The sequence below is a fragment of the Nannobrachium achirus genome (genome assembly GCF_963921795.1).
Source record: "Nannobrachium achirus genome assembly, chromosome: 16".
In the NCBI taxonomy this organism is placed as follows: Eukaryota; Metazoa; Chordata; class Actinopteri; order Myctophiformes; family Myctophidae; genus Nannobrachium; species Nannobrachium achirus.
Window position 1 is genome coordinate 2,164,629 of NC_137823.1, and position 21,607 is coordinate 2,186,235.

At 43.4% G+C, this 21,607-nt stretch overlaps 1 protein-coding gene across 1 annotated transcript in view; it reads left to right on the plus strand.

Moving 5' to 3' along the window:
- adgb (androglobin) overlaps positions 1–21,607 on the plus strand; it is a gene marked incomplete at both ends in the record, with an annotated part of 172,218 nt that overhangs the window by 90,014 nt on the left and 60,597 nt on the right. Inside the window, one exon of the mRNA XM_080744164.1 lies at positions 6,768–6,917. Coding sequence (XP_080600290.1) covers positions 6,768–6,917 — 150 coding nt within the window. The remainder of the gene's footprint in view (positions 1–6,767; positions 6,918–21,607) is intronic.

Here is a 21,607-nt window from a genome sequence, read left to right on the forward strand (position 1 = left end):
TGGCTAAAGTTCTCCGAATATGGACGCTAGGGTTCAAGTGGTTAATATAAAAAGCAAGAAAACAACAAGTTTCTATCACACAAAGATTTGGAAGACCCCCTGTAGTAACTCTGAGGACCCCCTAGGGGTCCCAGACCCCCTGTTGAAGACCCCTGCCTTAGAATATGCTTTATTGTGAAGGGGGGAAAAAAAGTTACAATTTTGATGTGAAATTCTAGTTTACTAGACCACCATCCGTAAACAATGGGGGTAAATTTACTCGAATCAAAATTTTGTCTAAGAATGTGACAAAAAACTAAAAAAATATTATTGAACTCTACTCTCCATGGCCTGAGTAATCAATAGAAAAAAAAACATTTTGGGGGTGAACTACTCTTTTAATTAATTCATTAATGCCTCAAATGTTTTTATTTTTTTATATCTGAACACCTTATTATATAGCATAGAATGTTATATATTCGACAGCGTGGCTGCCATTTTGCATTGATGCCAATTAAACATATGTCAAATCTATTTCCTCTCTGCAGATTTCCTGAGAGACATCCACAAGGCTGTAAAGACGTAGGAGGAGTCCAGGTGCCTCTTCTCATCGCTGGGGACCCAGCCTATCCATTGCTCCCATGGCTGATCAAGGGATTCTCTGGTCCTAACCTCCCAGAAGATAAGCTTCTCTTCAATGAGCACCTGAGTGGAATACGTGTCAGGGTTGAACATGCTTTTGGTCACCTGAAGTCACGATGGCGACTCCTTGGCCACCGTTCTGACATCCACCACTCCTTTATGCCAACAGTAGTGGCCGCATGTTGTGTGCTACACAACATGTGTCAGAAGGAAAAGTTCCTGAATGCATTACCTCGACAACTCCCTCCCAACAGGCGCACCAATGTACCTGAGCTGGAGCAGCCACCTCGCAGAGCTTGTCAGGATCAACCAAGCGACATAGCCGTGGATGTCAGAAATGCACTTGTTGATCATGTGTGTACCAGGGTTCACCAACGCAATCCAGAAATGTGAACAGTGCACGACTCAGCACAGAAAAAACAGGGCACATTAACACTAGGGGTGGGCAATACTTTGAGGAAAATAAAATATGTTCCCATGAATAGGAACCAACTAGCCCTTACCCGTTCAAAGATATGAGCTCCAAAATGATGTGCAGTGTGTGGGTTATGGGATGTGCACTGTGCACACAGTATATGAGGGATGGAAAGTAACTTTAACTGGTGCTTGCATGATGTACTGTAGGAGCATCAATGTAAGAAACCCGTTTCGTTTAATGGCTACAGAGATACTGTTGCTCCAGCTGTTGCTCTATCAATTGCTCCAGCCACCGAGGAGAAACGCTGTGACAGACACTCAGACATTCGCAAAATTATAGTATAGATGGTAGAGGTCAGGTCCTGACACTCCGCTGCCTCTAGATGTCGCTGTAAATATGAAATATTTAGAAAATAACATTGTTTTATAACAGAATACTGATACTCTATTTGTTGTGTGAACTGAAAATGTTTTGATGTGCCAAACTGAGTGTAATAACTTACACTCGCAAAGGTAATTGTTGTTGCAAGAAGATTCTAATGTGATTGCTGTGCATCGTACAGTATATGTTGTAATTTGAAGTGTTGGAGCAGTATCTTCACATTCATTTTAAAGTATTTTGAGTAGCTACTTCCACTTCCCAAGGTTCAGTGAGTGCGGTCTCTCGAGAAAATGGGAGAACGAAAACAACAGCATTAGAGCAGCACCTTCAGCTTTTAAAGCTGATATATCGCAATAGTATTGTATCGCAAAGATTCGTAATACATTGTGATACTATTGCATCGTGACCCATCTTGCCAATATCCACCCCCAATTAACACAGGGAGATTTGTGAAATGTGTGCTATTCTTCTGTCTGCCTGAATTGCCAAGTATAGGTCTTCACTCTGTTTTACTGTCCTCCAAGTTAACACTCTCCCCTGCTGTTTAATGTCCATTGTATTAGCGTTAGCCCACAAAACTTAGTCTTTGAACTCTGTGTAAATTCCTCCCATTTTCACAACGTGCCAGCCTGTAGCTCTTCACAGAGTATGGACTATACAGAGCAGTGGTGGCAAAAGTACTATTTTTATTTACTCAAATGTATCAATACTGCAATGAAGAAATAAACTGTTACAAGTAAAAGTCTGGATTTCAAAACTGGAGTAAAATAAACTGTTACAAGTATAAGTCTGTATTTCAAAATTGACTTGAGACAAAAGTATTGTCAAAGACTACACGGTATGCTTATATCAACATTGGACTGTCTTATTCATAAATAAATAAATAAAATTAGAGGGACCATTGGTGACAATTCCTTTTTGTTTATTGCCAAAGAAAGTGCAAAAACACATGAACACATTAATATTGTCAAAAACGTGTGCAGTGCTGGATTACTACACCATGGGTATTCAACAGGAGGTCCTCCAAATCTGAACCTTTTCTCTATTAACCACTTCAACACTAGCACCCAATCTGAGAGCTTTGGTGTAGAGGGGAGAACAGACTGTACAGAGTGAAAGGTCAAGTTTAAAGTTTATTAAGTATTGATTCAAGTAGTTAAATATCTGAAAACAAACTGACATGAATCCAAAATACACTGGCAATTGTACTGTGAAACAATGAAGCTATACGGAATCTATGAGAAGGTTGTGGGTGTCCCTGCTTCATCTCTCCCAACTAAAAGGGTCCTTGGCCTGAAACATTGAAGACCCCTCATAACATTAATACATTTGTTAAGAGCTGTACAGAAACACTGTACAGTAACACATTCTGTACACTAACATATCTGAACATATCTTAAATCGAACTGAATCAAACTCTGCAGGTTGCATAAAATAATAATAAACATAAATAAATAATAATAAACAAATAAATAAATAATAAAATAAACACTACGATGGACTGTTTTGCGAACACCAAAAGCTTGTGCAACTACTCTGTACTCGGCACAACTGGCAAGTTTGTATATTGCATTGGCGATCCTCTTCTCAGTTGGCACAGGAGGTCTGCAAGTTATTTCTTGTGGTCCTACAAATGGCCCAATGATGTCACACAGCTGATGTCACACAGCTGAAAGAACGTCTCTCTTGACATTCGGAAATCCTCTATCCAACGTTTGTGAGTGAAATGTACGGCGAAGCCCGTGGTGGCAATTCTGCTAAAGTCAGTTGTGCTAGATAATATGCCTGAAGCATCTGCCTCCGTCTTATCTGGATGGCTTTTAGCACTGATATGTAGGTTGATATCGCTGTGAGGATAACTCTGTGTGTATGTGCACAATGAATACTGAGATTCTGTAAGTAAACATTTTCTGAAACTGAAAGACCTGCAGAAATAACAATGAAAATCAATACAAATACAAAAATTAAAAAATAAAATTAAATAAAAGAGGATAAAAAAAAGATAAGAAATAAAATTAAATAAGAGGGAAAAAAAAGATAAGGTAAACTGGTAACCGTCTCAAATGTTTTTTTTTTTCTTTTTCCCCAATTTTGTCCCGTCCGCGCAGCGGCCCCCGGGTAGAAGTCAATTATTTGTTACCCCCTTTTTTGCCCCAATTTAGTCGTTAGCCAATTAATTCCTCCCCCCACACATTTGTGTTGCGAGTGCATTACTCCAGGTTTAAGTAGGTAGCAAAGGGATCAGCGGCTGTATTGTCACCTGATGTAATCCCTTGACTGGAGGCGGTGGGTGTATCAGTATGTGTATGGTGTGGGGATGTAGATGGGTGTAGGAGCTGGCGAAATGAGATGGCAGACGACTGTGTATATTGGCGATATGACTGCTGTGGGTGTTGGTGGTGAAATGACTGCTGAGTAGATGGCTGTGAGTGCTGGTGAAATAATGACTGCTGTGTAGATGGCTGAGAGTGTTGGTGGTGAAATGACTGCTGTGTAGATTGGTGAAATGACGTAGGTGGCTCTGAGCGTTGGTGAAGAGAATGTGGTGGAGGATATGAAGCGTTGCCCTGCTGGTTAATTCCTGCCATTAATTCAGCAGCTTGTGTACATCTCTCAAAACATTGCACAGCCTGATTCAGGACACCGGAAATGGACTGCAAGGTCTCTTGTTCTTTCGCTGCCTGCTCCTGCTGAGTTTGAAAGAAAGACTCCCACATGGTGTGCAGGGTGGAAGTATCAGAAGACTTTCTTGCTGAAGACCGTTTCCAGTGGTGTCGGGATGTGCTGCTGCTGCTGCTCTGTCGTTCGTCTCTGTCTGGATTTGGGGTGTCAGGCCGATCCTCTTCCTGTACAGCTGTTAAAAAAGGGAGGGAATAAATGTATTCAGACTTGATGGATAATTTGTGTGGTAGCTATAGGCAACAAACTAGGTGTTCTAGGTCAGAGAATCTTTGTGCCAGCCAAAGTGAACCAGTTGACTAAAGTTACTGGGGTGTAAGGCCAGATATCATGGACAAAATAATGTCCAGACAGACAGGAATGGTCATGCTTCACAATATATAACATGAATGGTCAGTGCAACCATTCACATTACATATTGTGAAGAATTGTACCTTTCTAGTTCCATTCTAAATTTAGGTAAATTAACCAAATTGTTAAAACCAGGGGACCAACTTTAACTGCAAGACAGCAGCTGCATTCAGTTAAAGTTGTTATTCACCCCCAAATGACTTTCTATTGATTACTCACGCCATGGAGACTTACTATTTTTTTGTATTTGTCACATTGCTAAGAGAACATTTTGATTTTAGTCAATTTACCCCCAAATGCATTTGGGTCCCCATCCGGAATCAATGGTGGTAAATTTGTCTTAGGAATGCATCAAAAACTCAAACATATTATTGAACTCAAGTCCCCATAGCACGAGAATCAATAGGAAAAAGAGATTTTGGGGGTGAACTACTCCTTAAGTATTGTCAAATTAACCAAATTACCTTTGTTTGGAATTAAATTAGACGATTACTAAACTAACTATCCTAATGGACAACCACAAAGGTTTTGAATGTATATCCGGGTTTGGCTATTTACTGCTCAGTGATCCATTCCTATGTGGTGCCCGCCTACTGTATCCGGAAATCTGCCGTCACAAATAGGCAAGTGAAAATGCAGTTTCCGTATCCGGTCTAACCCGGATCTGACTGCAATATGTAATGTGAACTGATCCCAGGCAGTCTTAGCGAGCTCAACAACACGCAACACGTTGACAAATACACTGGAGCGATTTAGAAGCACTTCATAAGAAAACGAACACTCATGTTGATTTAACGTTAGTAGGGCTACACGTGTTTTCTTGTTGGACATGCGTTTGTGGCAAGGCTTTTTACTGGCCCGTTCCCGCAGCACACTTTCACCTCTGAAAAAGCTACATATTTTACCTTCTGACTCGCCTTCAGCAGCCTCCTCTTCCTCCTCTCCGTCTACAGTTTCCCCAGAATCCCCACCCGCACCTATAGGAGAAACAAATTAATAAACTTGAGAACGACACAAGTCGTAAGTTTAAGTAGTAAGTAGGCTATATTTGAAAACGTGTTTATTACCAACGCTGACTTACCGGAGCTGTTGATGCTCGTATTGATGGCCGCCACGACGGGTCTGGACCCCAGGATTTCGTCCATTAAATCAAAAAATTTCATTTTCCCCTTACCCCCCGCTCCACTGGTTGCCAACCGGCGCTTTTCCGCCATGTAACCCTGCTTGAGAGCCTTCCACTTCGTCCTCAGTATGTCCCAGGGTTTGATGAAACCGCGGCTCTCCATCTCCTTTTCGAGGTCTTGGAACAGGGCACGGTTTCTCTGGCTCCTGCCGTCAATAATTGCGGTTACATTACCTTCTCGTACGAGATATAAAAACGTTTCTGTCTCTCTGTTTGTCCAGTTGTGTCTGTTGGTTGTTGTATTAGTGTTTGTATCTCCTGTTTGTTTCGTTTTCTGCGTCTTCTTTTTCCCCGTGTTCGCCATTTTTCTTTTATTTCCCGGTTCTTCTGTCTTCTCTTTTGTGTGGTGGACTAGGCTGTCACGTGATAAGTGAACGTCATACTTTATTCGAATGTATTGTCTGACCCGTTTCCATCCACTTTTGCGCTTTTAGTTTATCCGATTAAGCCTCAAAATCCTCCTCCTCCAAGCGGATAATCTTTTTTGCGGATAATGAAAGTTTATTCGCAAATTGAAGTGTTTCCATAAAAACATTTAGCGAATCAGCCGTTAATGCGCAAAAAGTAGCTTTATGGAAACGCCACTAGTGATGTGGTACAGAATGACTCGCATATGGGCATAAAAAGGATGTCACGTGACATCACTTCCTGTACTGACAGTCAGACAAGCCTTTTATGCCCATACATAGAGATTTCTGATGTCATAAATCCCAGGCCGAAAATGAGAATGTTAGGGTACCCCCTTATGCCCATAGATGGAGATCCACAGGCATCAAACCAAGGCCCTAACTCACCAAGGCCCTGCTTGGCATTACTTACGTACGTTTTATGCCCATATATGGATATTCCTATATTGTCAATATTAAGGACATTATTAAGGATATTATGTTATCAATATTAAGGACATATATGGGAATGCCCATATGTGGTAATGTCCATATATGGGCATGTTTTGACATAACATAACAATCATGAAGGGGTCTCCATATATGAGTAACTGGTCCCATATACATCACTGGCCAGATGGCCAAGAATTGGCGCATGTCACCCTGAGGTCGCAAGTCACCCTGAGGTGTCTTACTAGTATTTCTGTACACGCACACACGGCTACTGTGTTTTGTGATTTGCTTCTAGTGGAGGTGGCGTCGGGGAAGCCTGGAGGTCGGGCAGACAGACAGCCAGCAGACAGACAGACAGCAGACAAGGAGATCCGGGCAGCCACTGTCCTACAGGCTGCCTTCAGAGGACACCTGGCACGAGAGGTCCTCAAAGCTAACAAACCTGGTAGACACACACACACACACACACACACACACACACACACACACACACACACACACACACACACAGTGTGGGGGTGCAAGGACACAAATAAATGAAGTACCAGTGGCGTCAGTTCAGAAAAAGCTAAGGTATGGCAACATGACTGGTGTCTTGCACGCGCGCCTTCGCCTTCCCCCAGTTTCTACGGTTTCTTGGGCTGGATATGGCAGCCTGGAACGGTTGTTCAAGTGCAGCTAAACTTGGCATGTTAGTAAACGTGCCACAATTAACAATAATGCATTGCACCTGTGCAGCTGACCTGCGGAACCTGGAAATATACCATTCTGTCAAGATGGGGAGAATAAAAGTGTAGAGAATATAATTATAATACCTTGTTAAAGTGACCATTTTGTTAAATTTTGCATGCATTTGTAGTTCTTTCACTGTAATTTAACAACATAATAACCAGTAAGACTCCCTAATCGGGAGATAAGCGACCGTTGGTCGCTTATCTCCACAAATAGGCCAAAAGTTTGTTTTACCAATTATTACACTCTATGTGAACATTTACATCAACAAATCCCAAGTACTATGCAGAACGACCCATTTCAAGTTTTTAATGTACAACAATATTTAGAAAATAGGTCTACAAGCTGACAGTCCTCGTCCCTTATATTCCCATAGGTTATATGGAGATCTCAGTGTTTGTCAGTCCTTGTTCATTTATGCCCATATATGGACATCTCTATATCTACTGTAACAGTCCTTGTCCCTTTATGCCCATATATGGAGATCTCTTAACTGTAAGTCCTTGTCCCTTTTATGCCCATATATGGATATTCCTGATGTCATCAGTATATGAACATATATGGGCTTTCTGATATGCCCATATATGGAGATCTCTTAACTGTAAGCCCTTGTCCCTTTTATGCCCATATATGGATATCCCTGATGTCATCCGTATATGCCCATATATGGGCTTTCTAATATGCCCATATATGGAGATCTCTGTATCTCCATATATGGGTATAAAAGGATACTTCAGGTCTGACATCAGGTTTGTTTATATTGGGTTGCTAGGTTTGACATCACAAACTCTATGGGCCATCTGACCTAGAAATCTATATTTGGGCATAGATGACTCATCGTGACCTCATCACACGTCGACCGCACGTGTGACGTGCGGTCGACCGCACGTGTGACCGACGGACGGCCGGTGGAGGTTTTCATACTAAACTGCGACCTTACGGTCGCAACCAGCACAGATAGACAAGGAGACATTCATGGATTTATTTTCATTCATTTATTTATTTTCCCCCCTGGACGCAGGGTATGGCAGCTGCATACCCCTGCCATACCCAATTGATGCCCCTGTGAAGTACAACGGTAACCAAGAATAAATTCATAGTTTATTGGAGGAAAAAGGAAACAGGACTACTGTAGGTCAATGTCTGGCTATAACTTTTAATGTGAAATGACGGATACAAGAAGCAGCGACATGCGGACAGCAGACCAATGGTGAAACCTCTTCAGTCAGTTTCACGTTAGAGGTTTGGTCATGCCAGTTTAATACATTATCCAGGCAGACTGGAACCAAGGGTCGGAGATACTGTATGTACTGTGTGTATGAGTTGTTGCGACCATCGCAGTTACTATCAAAACCTCCACCAGCTGTCAGTCCGTCACGTCACACTTTTTCCCTTCGCATATCTCCGCCACCGTTGCCCCTGATCCATGCCAAACTTTGCACACCCACTCCTTGGCTGGCAAACTACAACCTCCGCCCCTCATTTCTCACATGCCCCATAGTTTTTGCAGAAAACATTATGAGACCTGACGGTCGCTTATCTCCCGATTAGGGAGTCTTACTGGTATGTACTGTGTGTATATATTGTATGTATGACAACAAGGACAGTGACACACACAGACGCAGAGAAGGCTCAAACAAACCACCTTGACTCAAAATACACCAGCGTACAGTAAGTGTGGACAAGGAGGGACGCATTCACACTGCACAGACAAACAGTCTGGTGAGACATACTGTAGGAGAAGCAAACCTTGATCCTAGAGACCTCCCAATGTCTGCAATCCCTCCAAGAACACACAAGGCAGAGAGAGCCTCCTGTTAGATAGATAGATAGATAGATAGATAGATAGATAGTAGGGGTGTAACGATATAGTAACTGTATCGAAATATCGTTTTAAACTTAAACAATCGAAGTATATCGAAATGAAACAGTTAAAATCGAATCGTATCGTTTTATTTTGTATCGTATCGAATCGGCCGTGCAAAGAATCGATTGTATCGATACTACCTACTTGGGCATTGTATTTAACATTTTTAAGAGGAAAAAATTAAAAGGATGGGTTTAATTACTTTTCCTTTCCCTATAGCTACACTGGTCTATGGATAAATGTGTGAAATCTCTGGGTTCATGTCAAGGTGCAGGTTTGTCAATATACAATGTCCATGTATTTGGCAGATAATCACTGTGTTTACTTATTTATATCCATAATAATACATGTTTCCCTTAAAAACCTGCACTATCCACACCTTTCACACAGATTTAATGTCTTTGCTAAATAGTTACTATATCGATTTTAAATCATTGAATCGAATCGTATCGTATCGCCATGAATGAACCAATATCGTCCATGTATCGTATCGTCAACCATGTATCATGATATGTATCGAATTGCTATTAAAATGTATCGTTACACCCCTAATAGATAGATATCCTACCTACCTACAGCAGAGATGCAAACTGTGGACTGCGTCTGTCATCTTATTAATCATGATGACGTTCTTTAGACAGAAATGAATGTGAGGCACGCACGCACGCACGCACGCACGCACGCACGCACGCACGCACGCACTTACGCACTTACGCACGCTATGGGGCTCGAATCGTGACACGGGGACGTTGGTGCGTGCGCGTGCACGCATTCGATTTTATCTGTGTTGTACTGAACGCATGGACTTCTCCTGTAGTTTTTCAATGGCATTTAATAGCATTACACGTAGGCGTCGCTGGCACGCGTAGCTGTGTGTCTTCATTTAAGTGGCCAGGCGGGGTACACGGGGACGCGTTTAATTAGGCGTTTGTGGCGAACGCATGTGTTAACGCACGCATACATCTTTTGGTCATGTGGCCATCATGCGTGAGACGACACGGTCAAATGCAGCGCCGCCATGAACTGTACGCGTGATTGACTTGTTGCTCTGCTCTGGGACGCACGTGTGAGCTGTGTGCCACCCATTTGATTCTCAGCGCTAAACCTGCGTGTGTGTGTGTAGACGTGTATATCAAATAAAACATCCATCCAGAGTCTGGATTCCAGACGTTCATGCGAGCATGCGTTGGTCTGTCACTGTGGGCTGCATGCTCTCTGTGCTCCTTAGGGCTGGCGTAGCAAATTTGCTTTATATAGGCCTATTTGAATTGAGATAAAATACAGACCCTCAAGGACCACCGCGGTGGTCCTTTGGTGAGTTGGTGGTCCTGGTGGTCCTGACTGATTGAGACTATACATATTTCGTTAATTTATTTATATTTATTTATTTAACTGTTTGTTTTGTTTGGTGTTCCTAAGTTGAGCCCTTCGGAATGGCTGCCTTCTGGTTATGTTGTCAGTTAAATTGCTTTATTTATTATTAGTTTAGTTCTGTTCAGTTATGTTGTGTTTAGACCTTTATTTCGTTATTTGTTTGTTTTGTTTAGTTATTAATTTCAGCTCTGAGCAGCGGCCTTTTCTTCGTCACAATTTATAAGATCGGTGAGTAGGCCTACAGCCTCCTAGCCTTTAACTGTTAGCAATATATACCCAATGGCCAACGTAGAATGTAGTCATCTTGGTCTCTTGTGATCTTATCATTTATTTATAAATGTATTTTATTTAATTTCAGCTGCTTGCTGTCTGATTGGATTATTCGCCGGAGCGAGCGGGCGGTGCGGCCTCCCAGCGCGGCCTTGCGCCCAGCGCTGGATTTTTGGGACTCTCCAGAGAGAGAGAGAGAGAGAGAGAGAGAGAGAGAGAGAGAGAGAGAGGAGAGAGAGAGAGAGAGAGAGAGAGAGAGAGAGAGAGAGATTGTTTTGCTCGCTGTGTATGAAAGGCTCTCTCTCTCTCTCTCTCTCTCTCTCTCTCTCTCTCTCTCTCTCTCTCTCTCTCTCTCTCTCTCTCTCTCTCTCTCTCTCTCTCTCTCTCTCTGTGTGTTTCAAATGGATGATACGCACGGAGCGAGGAGCGGAGAGAGATAGAAAGGGAGAGAGAGGAGAGAGGAGGGGGGGGGGGGGTGTAGACAGACAGATACGTGGTTCTCCTCCTAGTCTCGCCGCTGTTTTAATTATTAGCTTCCAATACTACATTATAGGCCTCTTAATGTAAGGCTACTGCAGCCATGTATTTCATGAGGAGAGCTGGAGAATGGAGAAAGATCAGGGCATTATTACGCAGCGGTCCAGCGGACAGATCACTAGTAGGCTAATATTGCTGTTAAATAGTGTGTTATTTGTCTAATTTGTTAAATTGTCATGATGAGGCAATGCCCAGTGCTCCAATCCACAGTAAAACGAAACAGCTGCGAGCCTGTGACCACTTGTCGCGCTCGTTACACCTCCGTGGTTGCCCTGCGCTAAAAAAGTTGAGATTTCATTCATAGATTCCTCACGCATAACTGCCAAGTATAGGGAATTTAAACATCCCACGAACAAGCTGTGGGTTTGTTTCTTTCTCTCTGTCGTTCTTAATCTTGTTCGCTTTCGCTCTCTTTTTCTCACTCGATCAGGCTATCTCTCTCTCTCTCTCTCTCTCTCTCTCTCTCTCTCTCTCTCTCTGTGTGTGTGTGTGTGTGTGTGTGTGTGTGTGTGTGTGTGTGTGTGTGTGTGTGTGTGTGTGTGTGCCGATCATCATCATAGATTCAGAGCCTAATAACTAATATGTAGGCCTACTGGTAGCCTATTTGCTCCGCCTAAAAATAAACACGGAATGCATGCCAAAATGTTGCGTGATGCCTAATCAATGGTTGTTGTGATAATTGATTTGGGTGCACGGTGGTCGCCCGCAGTGAGTGCACCTTCAGGCTGGCTGTGCATGCATTCAATCATTATTCATTACTGTCTGAAAAGTCATCCAATAAACTGAATAAAGACTACTATGTGAATTGTGAATAACCCTTTACCTTATACCAGTGGTTCTCAACCTGGGGGTCGGGACCCCCAGGGGGGTCCCCAAATTATTTTGGGGGGTCTCCAGAAGATTAGCTTAATGTGCAACACTGTTTTCTCACTCAACAGTAAACAAACCAACATAAAGTTTAAGTGTATAGAGGGTATCTGCACATTTCTAAAGTGACAATTTAAGGACTTTTTAATACTTCTAAAATGACAAATTAAACATTGGCCAAATTGGCATAAATTAGACGCAGAAATTGTGAAAATAGCAGATCTACATGCTCACAACGCCTGGCAAAAAACAGTTATACAAAATGTAATGCCACAACTCTTAATGCTTGTCAGGGTGGGGGGTCCCCAGTTAAAATATGATTATTTTGGGGGTCACAGCCTGAAAAGGTTGAGGACCACTGCCTTATACTGTCACTGCCGGCCTGCCGCTGTGATGTGATGTGATGCATTTTGAAGGTCCATGAAGAAGTAATCCGTTATTTGGGGTGACCAGAATGCAGGATAGACTATCATTAGTTGGCTGACTGAGAATATAATGCCACAATGGTTTAAGTTATCTAATGTAACTTTGAGAAGCGCAGAGCTGGTCCATTCAGACCAGCTGCGGGACTGCTGCGCTAATTGGGTTAACTCGTTGACCCTATAGCAGGCGCGTACGCTTCATTAAGGCGAAAAGGCCGTCGCCTTACATTTATTCTGTAGAAAATGTTAAAAATAGCCCCCAAAGCACCCCCAAGCACCCAAAAGGCCCTGCTAATTTCAAGAATGTCTCTCAACCCCCCTTGCACACTCGCTGGGGAAGGCAGCCAGCCAGTTCTTTGGGATGTAAATTGCTTCTCCTCGCCTTTTGTTCCTGTGCGTCTTTTGTTATAATGGTGTTACAGGGCAGGGGAGGAGATTTTGGGCCATTATCACCTCTACCTGGCTGAAAGGTGGGCTACTGTATAAAACAGGCTCTCAGACTAGCCTTGATTCATTACTGACTGAACTCCAACATGGGACCACCAGCTAAGAAGAAGTTCACCCGCTCCAGTTCACCGCCGCCAGCAAAAGCAATCCGCCTTCTGAAGACCTCCCTGCCGCCGCTTTGGAGCCGCCTTCGCCACCTTCCGAAGACCTGCCTATAGGTTGAGAACCACTGGTATAGCTTTCAATGGATCAATTATGCGCGGTCATTATTTGCTTTCAAGGAAAAACAAACAATAGATGTGTGAATTACGCCGGTCATTAGCTCCTGCTGTGACATCAAATGAATATGGTCCACCAATTAAGGTTCAAAGCAAAGGCAATTGTGGTGATCGAGGATTTCGGTGTCTGGAGGTTTATGAGTGGAGTTTTTTTTTTTTTTTTTTTTTTTTTTTGTGGGGGGGGATTCGACAAGAGATGACTATTTTCTGAGGAGTTGCTCACAGAGTCAGATAAAAGGAAAGTGCCACTGGAGTGAGGAGAAATATTGTATGTATCCTATCTATGCCTAAAATAGAATATTGCAGGCCAAATCGTGGCAAATGGAGACGTTTTACGCGCAGCGAAAGCCTGGGCTGCGAGGAGAGATTGATAGAGCAGAGAGGGAGGGCGAGAGGAGAGACAGCCAGGTTAAGATAGAGAGAGACGTTGAATATACATTAATATCTTGCTAAACTAAGTATAGGCTCTATATAATTTGTCTGGTTTATTGCAGGGTTTAACGCCGCTGGTTTTATTTTTTGATCGCCCGTTTCCGACCGCGATAAGCGCCGCAATTTTGCTGGGGTGCACTGTTGATTTGTATACATTTGAAAACTTGAATTGGGACCAACATTGTGCATCAGTAGGCCTATACCGTTGTTATACCTACATTTTTATGTTAATAATCATTCATAATTCTATTGTTTTTTTGTTTTACCGTGGAGTAAATCTCATGTCTATACTTTGAAAGAAATATGCCAGTTCAGCTGTGAAAGATCACATCTTAAGCCTGGACTTTGTTTAATTTGGTTTCTAATTTAGTGCGTAGACAAAACGATATAAGATAATACAATGTATAAAAAGCATATAAGTAAAGTGTCCCTCTGGGATGAAAGCTGCTGTTGGATGTTTTCTGTCTGGCATCATAACTTAGTTTCGAATACCGTTATGTGGTAGATGTGCGTGTGTGTTGGGTCACAGGGGACGGGGACGGTGGGAGAGAATTAGAAATTAGTAAAACAGACATTCATTGAGAATTTGAGAAAAGGCCTTCTGAATGTTGATGGGTTTTTGGAGAGCTGTCCAAGAGCCCCAAATTACGCATGAACGAGAAGTAAGCTGCGTTTCAGAGAGAGAGAGAGAGAGAGAGAGAGAGAGAGAGAGAGAGAGAGAGAGAGAGAGAGAGAGAGAGAGAGAGGCCGCCGCTGCAACCCATTTTGTGCCCGACTGCGCGCTTTTTCAATGCACCACCCACATATCAAATGAATTAAACAGAGCAGGCATCACAACCATTAATCTGGCATCACGCATGCTTGCTTGCATGCATGCATGCATGCCGTGATTATTTTTAGGCGGCGAAAATATGAGTTATTATGATGATCATGATTCTTTTTTCTTTTTCTCTCATTTTTTGGTGCACTTTGGCACAACCATTGCTCTACACAGAATGGAAACGACAGTTACCAGACTACCAGTAACTACTCATCGACAGAGGGAGAGGTTCATATGGATACAGCCAAAAGCGTATCATTTAGTTGACAGCGCCATGCAGCCGTTAACTGCTGCTGCTTATTTATTTAGGAAAAGAAACAAATGACAGAAAGAGAGAGAGGGAGAGAGCGATCGATCCACTCAGAGTTCATTTAGGCCTACGTGTATATTCGTTTTTCCAGAGGGGCGATTTGGTTGCAGCAATAGGCCTACATAACTTAGCGCAAATGTGTGCATGTGCGTGTGTGTGCGTGCGTGTGTGTGTCAGTGTGTGCGTGTGGGTCCAGAAACGTTTTGGAAACGCCACCTTAATTGTCTTCTTGGCTTGCGATCATAAATAGCCTACGAATAACGAAACCACAGCAAAATATCCTTCATCAGATAAATTAAGGGGACTGGAGTAAAGGGATATAAGAAATTGTCCATTTTAGAAGTAGGCCTATTTAAGCCTTTTTAAGCACTTGTATATGGAGCGATTGGAGCCTATTAGGCTATCTTATAGGCCCATGGGCCGCCAGGCGCACACATATGGATTGTTTATGTGATGATGATAATGATATAGGAATAGGACTAATGCAACAGCGCGACAATAGGTGCATTTCATTGACCAATCTGATCTAAATAAAGACAGACAGACAGACAGACAGACAGACAGACAGACAGACAGACAGACAGACAGCGTCGTGCACAACTGTGCGACTTGTCAGTAGCTATATATTCCATGTCCATCAGTTTTGGGCCGACGATAGGCTATCATTTGATAACAAGACAGACCCCAGCCAAACTGCGAAAAATTGCCGATCTACAAGCTCACAACGAGGTGTGTCTACAGACTACACAACATGCATGCTTGCGAGTTTGCAGATCTGGTGAGCTACCCCAAGGCATACTATAAAGCTTTGATTAGATTAGATTAAATAAGCCATGTCACAGTGACCCATTGTAATTTGGCAACTTTTTTGAGCCTATTGTTAAATCAAGTAGGCGTATAGACTATATTTATTGCTCCTAATAATTAACAAATTAAGCCAGCAATATAGCCTACATTACAGCTACGTGATTTCATCTGTTCTGTAGGATATTATTCAATCATTAATGCGGGGAATGGCGCGTCGTTGCTGTCCGTGGCTCCCCGGGGCTCCGGTGGGCCTGGCAGGCTGGCCCAGGTGCCCACTGAACGGCGGGGTGACAGGCGGTGGTCCGCGGGGCCGGGGGACCACTGGATGAAGCTCCGATGCTGCCTGGGTGTTGGCGCCGCCTCGGTGGACGCACAAAGCCTTATTTCTCGGTCAATTCTCAAGGGATTTTTCTAATTTTAAGTAGGCCTACTGTATATCTGTGACTGTGAAGTGTCTGAATACAGTGTATATAGGCCTAAATGTTTTAATTGTCCCTCCATCAAACCATCAAGCTTGAAGTACAGGAATAATACTAGGCCGTTACAAGATTGCGTTGAGAGAGAGAGAGAGAGAGAGAGAGAGAGAGAGAGAGAAGAGAGAGAGAGAGAGAGAGAGAGAGAGAAAGAGAGGGAGAGAGAGAGAAAGAAAGAAAGAAAGAAAGAAAGAAAGAAAGAAAGAAAGAGAGAAAGAGAGATGGGGGGAGATGCACATAAACTCATTCCTTTTTTTTCTTCTTCTTCTTCCACCCCTATGAACTGCCGCTCTACGCACAGCTGAATCGTTCGCTTATAGAAGCAGCGGCCGCGCATTGCTTTTGCAAAAATAGAAGGGCTTTTTTTTTCCAGTCAGTGCCATCCTTTTTTTTTTTTTACATGACGGGTCACGCGTACCATAGTGGAACCATAGTGGACATTTACATGACGTGTCCACGCGTACCAATGCAGGGCAATCGTGTGCGCCGGAGTGCCACTGGAGCAGAACTAACGCATGCACACACGCATGCATATCTAAACAAAAACCATGCTGCACAAGATGCGTAGCAACGTTCAGAAGGCATTAAAAAAGCTTCATACGCACGCACACACGCACACACGCACACACACACACACACACACACACACACACACACACACACAGTCTTTGTCCGGAGGCAATATGCTACAGAATCCATCCATGCAATTATTATCCAAACCAATGACAATAATTGTTTTGGAATTGCTTGCGATTATGAGAAGACATCGGTCTGGGTTGGGGGTGTTCAGGGAAATAATAGAGGATTCTGATAATTAAAAAGTTAGAAAAAATTCTATTTGACTTTGGATTAAAAATATTACATTAATATATTTACTCATAGATTATTATTCCACTTTACTTTTAGGGGGAAATGAAATATCCAGACTGTAGAGACTTGAGAATGATAAGAAATCATGCGATGCCGTTTCGCTCCAATGAACCGCGGCGGCCTATGAGGTTTTGTTTATGTGTCTATGGTGATAACAGCTGCTGAAAGTGCCTAAGCAGAAGTACAGGAACTTCAGGAAGTAGCGCCCTTGGTTGTTGCATTGATGCTGTGCATTGATAGCCTGATTTCAGACTCCAGTCAGAGAGTGGGCGGGTCTATGGGCTGGAGCCAGGCAAGTGCATTGATGGTTGTTAATTGAATACTATTACACCAGGGGGGCACCAGTGCAGCCATTGGGTGTCGAGTCATCGTCAACGTAGGGTATGTTCCCTGTTTAACCCATTTAGTACACATTATAGTGTATCATTATTTTATGCTTTAACTATTTTGAAAAATCGTGAAAATTAGAATTTTTACCCGATTCTATAAGTGTCTTTTGAATCCTTCAAAGGTTTTTTTGAAAAACCTATGTTTCTATGTCAGCAATCTGGCCAGCCATCGTCAAAGAAAGGGTCCTTTTCACTTAACTGGAGCTCAGTTAGTCTGTTCTTGAGAGACTACTATGTCAGTGGTTCTCAAACCTTTTCATGTGAAGGACCCCCAAAATGATATGTATTTGGCCACGGACCCCCATCTCAAAATATTTAGTTCCAGGGACCCCCCAGAAGCAAAATTTGAGTTACAAACGTTCGCTTTAAAAATACATTATATTCAAAGATTGGCACACATTTTCACGACTTTTTCATTATTATTATTGAATGCTTTAACCAGTGAAAAATAGCAGTTCTACAAGCTCGCAGCGCGGCACTGCCGCGCTGTGAGCTTGTATATCGGTTAAAGCATTCAATAATTCTAGGCCTAAATGGGTTAATCAATGAAGGGTGCGCCATTGCCGACGTTGTGCTGCGTTCGGTAACGGCGTCCAACCTCAAAATTCGCCCTGGTTAATTTTTTACGCCGTCTGACGCCAGCACAACGCCCGATGGCTGCAGTGGAGCCCTGGCGTTGAAAACCGTACAGCAAGTACAATATAACACGTTATGCTAAAAGGATAACACAAAAAGCACTGCAGGCGTGTTTCCATTGTGGTCCCATGTACTCAATTCAGACTCAAGACATACAATATCCTCTGGCAGTGAAACCGTGTTGTGATTGTTAAAAAAAAAATGCTTCCAGCCGGGGGAATTACCTACAACAGGAGGCATGTGAGCTGAGTAAATGAGGTTAACGCCTAGTTCCACGTTAGGCCAACCAGAATCCCATAGCTTGGAGGCACAATTTCTCTGCAATTGGCTCAATTGGCCAACCGACCAACCAATAGTGGAATGGTCAGTCAGTCAGTGACATTCACGTTTATTGTGACATTCACTGACTTGTGGTCCAGACAAAGATACTATGTACGTATTTAGACACAGTATACACATTTACAGTATATTAAACACAGTATACACACACATGGAGATTACCGTCCAAATTCACTTCCCTGTCAACATATCGTCGTTGTCGGGTGAAAACCTTGTATGTCCAAAACCGTTCGTTTTTAGATAGACAGATATCTCCATATCTGGGCATAAAATGGACCCAGAACTATAACTGCAGTGATCTCCATATATGGACATAAAATGGACACCGACAGACAGACAGACAGATACAGATATCTCCATATATGGGCATAAATGGACACAGGCAGACAGATGGTCAAAACGGGTCCTAAAGGGCGGGGCATTCATTCCCTATTTACATTGTTCCGAGTTGGCAGCTTCTAGTAATAATAACGAGGGGAAAAAAAATCACACCCAATGTGAAGTGAGCGGTGGTCGTGCTTGCATAACGTCTTCAATTGGTAATTGGTGATGTAATACAGGCTACACACACACACACACACACACACACTGTCTCTTTCTTGCACAGTGCACTGTGAATGAGCCCATGGCATGTGTTGAGCCTCTGGGCAGAAGGAGGAATAGTTATTGATGAGATGCCAGTCTTCCTAATTCACCCTGACAGGTGAGGGGGTGGGCAGAGACGAGGAGCATGCACGCACACACACACCCACCATACCACCCACACAAACACACACACACACACGCGCACACACCCACCCTCCTACCCACACAAAAACACACACGTGTCATCAAAAATGTTTTCTTTCAGCCAGATTGTTTATTTTTTATAATTCTAATAACTTTTATTGTACCAGTAAGACTCCCTAATCGGGAGATAAGCGACCGTAGGTGGCTTATCTCCACAAATAGGGCAAAAATATGTTTTTCCCAAATCTTCCTCATCCATGTTGATGACATGAGTGTAGACATGCTGTGTAGTGATATTCGTGATTTTAGGGCAAAAACTGTAGGAGCAGTGTCCAAAAATGTGTTGTAAAAATCGGCCTGAAGGTGGCGCTAGAATAGGGCCATGTGAGAAATGAGGGGTGGGGTCTCCGCGTTGCCTTGGCGGACGAATAGGTACCGGGCCCGGCTCTCCCGGACGCTCCTAGCCCGAGTTACGGCATTTTATGTGCGCTGCAGTGGCAGGGGGTCCTCCACTGGGGGCGCCACCACTTTTGCATCCGTTCTGGAGCACCAGGAGTCGGTGGTCCCCGGGAATTCCCCGCGAGCAGCCCCGTTGGGGTGGTCATTTGGGCATTTTTGCACATTTGGTCATTTTTTACATCTGGGGGTCCCCCAGGGACCTGGGGGTCCCTGGGGCTCCAGGGGTCCTTGGAGGTTGTAGTTTGGCAGGCAAGGAGTGTGTGTGTAAAATGTGGCATGGATCGGGTCAACGGGTGCGGAAATATAAGCAGGGAAAAAGTGTGACGTGTGACGTGTGAGCACATTTGGTAATTTTTTTCATCTGGGGGTCCCCCAGGGACCTGGGGGTCCCTGGGGCTCCGGGGGTCCTTGGAGGTTGTAGTTTGGCAGTCAAGGAGTGTGTGTGCAAAATTTGGCATGGATGGGGGCAACGGTTGTGGAGATATGAGCAGGGCAAAAGTGTGACGGACTCACTCACTCACTCACTGGGGGCGCCACCACTTTTGCATCCGTTCTGGAGCACCAGGAGTCGGTGGTCCCCGGGAATTCCCCGCGAGCAGCCCCGTTGGGGTGGTCATTTGGGCATTTTTGCACATTTGGTCATTTTTTTACATCTGGGGGTCCCCCAGGGACCTGGGGTCCCTGGGGCTCCGGGGGTCCTTGGAGGTTGTAGTTTGGCAGGCAAGGAGTGTGTGTGTAAAATGTGGCATGGATCGGGTCAACGGGTGCGGAAATATAAGCAGGGAAAAAGTGTGCCGTGTGACGTGTGAGCACATTTGGTAATTTTTTTCATCTGGGGGTCCCCCAGGGACCTGGGGGTCCCTGGGGCTCCGGGGGTCCTTGGAGGTTGTAGTTTGGCAGTCAAGGAGTGTGTGTGCAAAATTTGGCATGGATGGGGGCAACGGTTGTGGAGGATATGAGCAGGGCAAAAGTGTGACGGACTCACTCACTCACTGACAGACAGACAGACAGACAGACAGCCCGTGGAGGTTTTGGTAGTAAATGCGACCTACGGTCGCAATTAAAAAAAAAATCATTTTTTTAATAAATGAAAAAAGTAATTGAAAAAACACAGCCAGCTGACGTATCCAGAGGGAAGTATGAGTCCCCAGAAAAAAGGAAAAAAAGGTGTTTTCGATGATGAGTTTGAAGTTACAATGGGTTTGTATAGGAAGGGCGCGTGTCTGATAAAATCAATACCAAATATCGAAATATTGAACCAACAACTTAAAAACTGTTCAGGGTGTTCACAAAAGCCTGAGTAGATGATAAAAATGACTAAAGGTTTTTTTGAAAGTGAAATATCCATTTAAGGTTGAAAAAATGACGAAAGTTAGAGACACTGGCTAAATGTGTTTGTATTTTAAACACCTTTTAGAAAATCAAACTGTTACGTTTCTTATACTGTAAGCTCTGAATGTCTAATAATCTAACAATAAACACGTTTACAATGATTTCTGTGCCATTAACAAACAATAAGGTTAATAAGCATCTTGTAAGGACTTATATGTTCCTTAACTATTATTGGGTTCATTATTTCATGTTCAATACAGTCTTAAAATGTAACAATCAATGTAATCATCTTACTGATAATTGATGCTTAATAGGGTCTAATCATCAATGCATTATAATTGCATTAACAATGCTAGGTTAACAAGCATCTTAAAAGGACTTATTAACTGTCGCACGCACGCACGCACGCGCACGCGCACAGCGCACACACACACACACACACACACACACACACATGCACACGCACACACACACACACACACACACACACCGTCTAATCAAAAACAAGCTTCCCTGACATTAATCTCATCGTGCAATGATTGCGGCTTTTAGAAAACGGCACCCGATGACATATCGCTGATCGCCTTCTCAAAGCGCTGCACATCTAAAAACAATTTGAAAGCCATTTGGGGGGAACAAAATAAATTGTCCCATTGTCATCCCAGCTGACAAAACCAATGTATAGCAGACCGCTTCATTCCCCAGCACTCTCTGCTCACCGCTCCTCAAGTGCCCTGTCAATGAC